This window comes from Archocentrus centrarchus, chromosome 13, assembly GCF_007364275.1.
Source record: "Archocentrus centrarchus isolate MPI-CPG fArcCen1 chromosome 13, fArcCen1, whole genome shotgun sequence".
In the NCBI taxonomy this organism is placed as follows: domain Eukaryota; kingdom Metazoa; phylum Chordata; class Actinopteri; order Cichliformes; family Cichlidae; genus Archocentrus; species Archocentrus centrarchus.
In genome coordinates, this window is record NC_044358.1 from 34346111 (window position 1) to 34351257 (window position 5147).

Sequence of the window (5147 nt, forward strand, 5' to 3'; positions counted from 1 at the left end):
CTACAGCAGCCGTTTTTCTGCTAATAAAGACGACCTTTGTTGTGAATATCGCCGACTGTGGAAGTGTGTTTACAACGTTACAATATATATATATATATATATATGCTGTCAATGATGATAAAAGGCTGGATAGAGGATGGGGGGGGGTACAGACGCAAATTATTTTTAATATATGTTCTTCACGTCCGGCACACACCCGGCCGGTGTGCAGCACTCAGCGGTTATAGAGTCAGATGAGGCCGAATTGAGTGATTGGCACACTGTCCTGCCCACACAGGTAAAGATGTTGTGTTTCAAAAATATGCTGCCTCATCCTCAAAGCCAATCACAGGAGAGCAATGGGGCGGGGGTTGTTGTTCCCGGTAGGTTGGTAGGATAAGGGATAAAATATACCGAGAGGGGGATCCAATCCGGTTTGAGCTTGTTCTGGTACTGCTCGGACGTTTATGTTAAGTTTACAGACCGCAGCTGGTGGAGGTGTAGGCAGAGGTGTTGTGCTGACTAACAACAACAACAACAGCACCTCTTTTAGTTTGTTTAAACAGTTGAAAGAAAGGCTGTGCTTTTTCTTTAATCCCTGCCGTGCAACCTAAAGCAACAATGGGAAGGAAGAAAGTAAGTGGGGAAAAAAAAAATGTGTGCTTACGTCGGGGCATGATACATAAATAACATTTAAAAATTGTAGCAGTTGTTCTGTGTTGTTGCTACTGCTACGTGTCTTTTTCCACACAGTTAGGAGCCGTAATGCAATACAGGCTGTGTGTACATGTGCGCGTTGTGGAGTGCACCTCGGCTGCGCGCAGGTTTGGCGTGTGTAACCCCTTTGGTACGGGGGAAGTGGCGCCTTTTTACTTAGCGTAGGGCATCGCTCTTTTTCAGCGAGGAAGTTTTAAGGCTTCTGCTTTGGCGCAGCTGCTGTTTAAAACGTGTACCCGGCTGTGTTTTAATAGTCAAATAACTGTGTACTGAGAGCTAACAAAGGGGTGTAACTAGCGTCGATGTACAGGTTGGCGTTTCGAGGAAATTTCTTTCGTATCAACGACTGTTTTTTTTGGGTTTTTTTTGTTTTAACTTTGAGTTGCACGCGTGCTGTTTTTAAGTACCAGCTGCACTTTATTGGGATCAAGTTGTTTTCGTCGCATTTGCAGCCAAAACGGCGGAGAGTTTTGACCTGTGGCGAGTGTGCGCACTGGAAAGCTGGTGCGCGTCACTCCTGAGGTGTGCGGTCCTTCGTAATGGCAGCTGATAGATCCTCGACCCGACAGCGACACATCTGGCCGTTCTGATGTTAAACGGAGCTCGATTAGTAATGGAGGATGACTTTTTTTCTTTTCTTTTTTTTTTTTTTTTGGTTTAGTCACGCTGGGAATATAAACATTTAGACTACAGCAGCAGAGGCGGAGTGAATGCACTTCTTAATTCTTGTAGCCGCAGCGCCGTGCTTTCTTAAGAAATCCCCTTTATTATGCGTGATGCGCTGCAGTTGCTTTGAAAATAAACTTGCACCGGTCAGAGCTTTTGAGTCAGCTCAAAAAACGTGACCCTCCCCATGTACAGATTGCATAATTTCTTTGTGACTTGAGGGGAAGGAGAGGTGCCCTCCACCCCCACCTCCTTGCATTACACACCCACTTTAGCTCACTCATGAATGGTTGTTGTTCTTGGCTTATGATTTTTTTTTTTTCCCTCTCTCTCTCTCTCTCTCTCTCTCTCTCTCTCTCTCTCTCTCTCTCTCTCTCTCTCTCTTTTCCAGGCTACCACTGATGCAGATGCAAGTGCAGAGGTTAGTATTTCCAAACTAATGCTGACATCCAAATTAAGTTCTTCCTTTCTGTCATGAATAAAAGAAGTTCTTGATTGATGCCTTATACTGAGTCTAGTGCATCTTAGTCCTGATCCATGGAGTACTAAGGATGACAGTGTAAATCAGATGGCTTTTAAAGTGCAAGTTATGTGAGGTTTACACAGCCTCTAGGGGGCGCAGGTTAATATGCAGGTCAAATTGTCCTTGGTTTGTCTTAATTCGAGTGCACAGTTAAGGAGTTTATTGTTTTTGCTGTATATGATGGCCTTAAAGATTGTAACAACTGTAAATGTTGAGGCAGCAGCACAAACCAAAAATCCCAGAATGCAATGTTTCATCTTTGCCTTCCAAGAGGACAAGTAATGAAGTACATACAGAGTGCAATTATGTACCATCACCTGGATTTGAGTATGGATTATATAGGCTTTGGAGAATTAGTATGCAATGAAGTGATCACAGTTCAACTTAAGCTTTTATTGACATTATTTATGTATCTGTTAGTTTCTTACATTATAAGGAAATGACTTTCATATGCATTAAACAAGTAAAGCCTTATGAAATGATTAAACCTTCAGCCAGACATTTAACTGTGGCCCGTGTACTTAATTTAACAATCTACCACAAATGTGTCTAAAAACATGTGCTTCCAGTTACTACTTCCCTTTGTGTGCACATTGTCATTGTATCATATTGAGTAACATGTTTTTTCCATTATAAATTTTGTATTTGGTATTCTTCCTTAGTGCTTATTTAAATTAATGCAGCCTTCTATTTTCTTCTTCAGCCAAGGAGAAAGTCTCAGAGGTTGTCAGAAGTAAGTCTACAAAGCTCAGCGAAACTTTGACAGATTAATCTGTGTATATTGATTGCTGTGAGTGTAATATTGGAAAATAATTGTGTTACAGAAAGAGACGCAACCAAAACCCCAGCCAGAAAAGACAAAGGTAAAGAAAAAAAAGGACCAATCTTGCCAGTGCTCATGAACACTGTAGCCATGTGAAATGCAGTTATTTGTCCCTGTTGGACATATTTGACTGTCTGCTTCATGATGCTTGATTTGCTGTTGACGCCACAGGCGCCTCCCAAAAACAAAAAGGTGAAAGAGGCGACCAAAGCAGAGGAGAAGAAAGAAGAACCTCAGGCAGAAAAGGAAGAGGCTCCTGCAGAAAATGGAGAGGCCAAAGATGATGAGGTATTCTAAGTTTCCCCTATTTGTGAACGGCATGCGTCACTTATGCTGTCATAAAGAGAAGAAACCGATTAAAGTGCGTTTTCTCCATTCTTCAGCAGGCCGAAGCAGCAGATGAAAAGGACGCCAAGGCCGAAGAGGAGGATAAAGCAGCAGAGTAGTCATGTTGCCACTGACCTGACTCGTCAATGCTCCTTTGTTGTAAAATGCAGAGAATATTTTTATCTACTATTTTCTTAAGACAGCAGTGTTTTTAGGGATATCATTGCTTTTTAAAAAAAAAAAAAAAAAAAAAAGAATAGTACAATTTCCATTCAGTTTCACAGCTTCTGTGAAGGGAAAGTTTATCATGGTCTTTTTGTCTTGTTTAAATTTTTTTTCTCCATGCCTTTTGGCCTGAGACATTTCAAAGGTACCTTGTGGGACTTTGTAACCTGTATTGGAAAATGCATCAAAAGTCTGTGTTTGATAGGTAATAAGATCATTTGAAAGTTGTGCTCTATGCTAAACAATGCCTTGCTCACTTTCATCAGTCTCATGGGAAGTCATTGGGTTGTTTTATGTTATGGTGCATTTGAGAACAATGTTGATTTCATGTTTACTGCTTTGCTTCAAACAAAATGATGTTTCTCCTATAATATCTGTTTGGTTTGGGGATTTCTTTACTAATGTACAGTTTCTGCCTTTAAAATACTTTGTCTTTGTTATAAATGGTATAAAATACCAATTAAAAGGTGGAGTTTCTTTTAAGTGTGTGTTTCCCGGCAGTCATGTACTGTATTTTGCATAGAGTGATTTGACTTTAAATGACCCATTTAAGAAGTTCTTTGTTTCTGTGAACCACTTGAATAATAACTGGATCATACTAGAAATTCCTCACACTAAAACACATACAATGCTGAATGTTACATTTTTATTAAAAATTTATTTCTTCTTTAACTTCATAAGAGAACAACTGAAGATCATTACTTTAGAAAGATTGTGACTTTTGACTATTGTGCTTATTAGGGTAGTTGGTGCAAAACAGAGCTGTGCACACTCTTGAGTATTGTACCCTGAATACAATTTGGCCCAATATTTTCTGTGTGGTCATTTGATTAGATACATTTTAGAAATATTTGCTCATCAGTTAAAATAATGAAGAGCTTGAACCTAACCTAACTGATGAATGAGGAGTAATTCTCAACTCTCACAGTAACTCATGCGGAGAAGGTGTAAGAATTAACCAGTGTTGCTGACAAAATAAAATTGCCATGTATTGTTTACCAAAAAAAAAAAATATTCACAATCATTTGCTATATTTTTTTTTCTGGAGCTTTAGACCTTTTGTTTTTTTCTACAGCTGAAATGCACTTCCAATCTCAGGTCAAGAAGGATTTTTGATTCTCAGATATTTCGTAATACATTTTTGTCTTGTTTATTTTATCCTGATCCTATGGCCAAAATAACTTGTACATAGGCCCCAGAGGGAGGAACAATGTATTTTGCATATAGAGCAACCAATACACTTCCACTAGAATACTATTATGGTGTTTATATAGATAAAATCATGTGGTCTGTATAAACCTAAATGCTAATCATAAGCAGATTTTAATAGGGCTTCTCTACAAGACTAGTCCAAAGATTACATAATTAACCAGCCCGTGTTAGTGATGTAGCTTACTAAAGAAATGTGCAATCAAATATCCTTTTATTATGCATAAGAATAAAAAATCTATTTTCAAACAACTTGGCAGTAAAACCACCCTACTGTTTAGAAATAAATTACGATATATATATATATATATATATATATATATATATATATATATATATATATATATATATATATATATATATATATAGTGCTAACGGCAAGGATGGCTATATTATTAGGTCTCATCCCTAATGATTTTAGAAAGCTGATAAAATGTATTTATCAGGGGGTTGATAAGGCAAATTGGCAACCATTATCTATGACGTCATGTGCAGGACTCACGACCTTGGTCAGTAAAAAGGGGGCGCGCGCTTGATTACTGCATCGTGTGTATTTTTATTTTTTTTTTAAATTACTTGCAATTGGCACGTGGTGGGGAAGTCGTATCAATACCTGACGCTGCACTCCGATCCTGCCATGTAACTAACCAACACGCGAACGTATACTTCGGTCTTTTG

The 5147-nt window shown here is 38.6% G+C and overlaps 1 protein-coding gene across 1 annotated transcript; it reads left to right on the plus strand.

Moving 5' to 3' along the window:
* The first annotated feature begins 398 nt into the window (after positions 1-398).
* LOC115790731 (non-histone chromosomal protein HMG-14A-like) lies at positions 399-3743 on the plus strand. The gene is made up of 6 exons (XM_030744656.1): positions 399-615; positions 1754-1783; positions 2589-2618; positions 2710-2748; positions 2880-2996; positions 3092-3743. The coding sequence occupies exons 1-6, from the start codon at positions 601-603 to the stop codon at positions 3152-3154; spliced, it is 294 nt and encodes a 97-aa protein (XP_030600516.1). The 5' UTR covers positions 399-600; the 3' UTR covers positions 3155-3743.
* Positions 3744-5147: the final 1404 nt, after the last annotated feature.

What these genes read in the sequence shown, in the direction of transcription:
- LOC115790731 (XM_030744656.1), top strand. An exon ending in ATGCAGATGCAAGTGCAGAG is followed by an intron (nt 1,784 to 2,588) that starts GTTAGTATTTCC and finishes TTTCTTCTTCAG; the next exon opens with CCAAGGAGAAAGTCTCAGAG. An exon ending in AGTCTCAGAGGTTGTCAGAA is followed by an intron (nt 2,619 to 2,709) that starts GTAAGTCTACAA and finishes ATTGTGTTACAG; the next exon opens with AAAGAGACGCAACCAAAACC.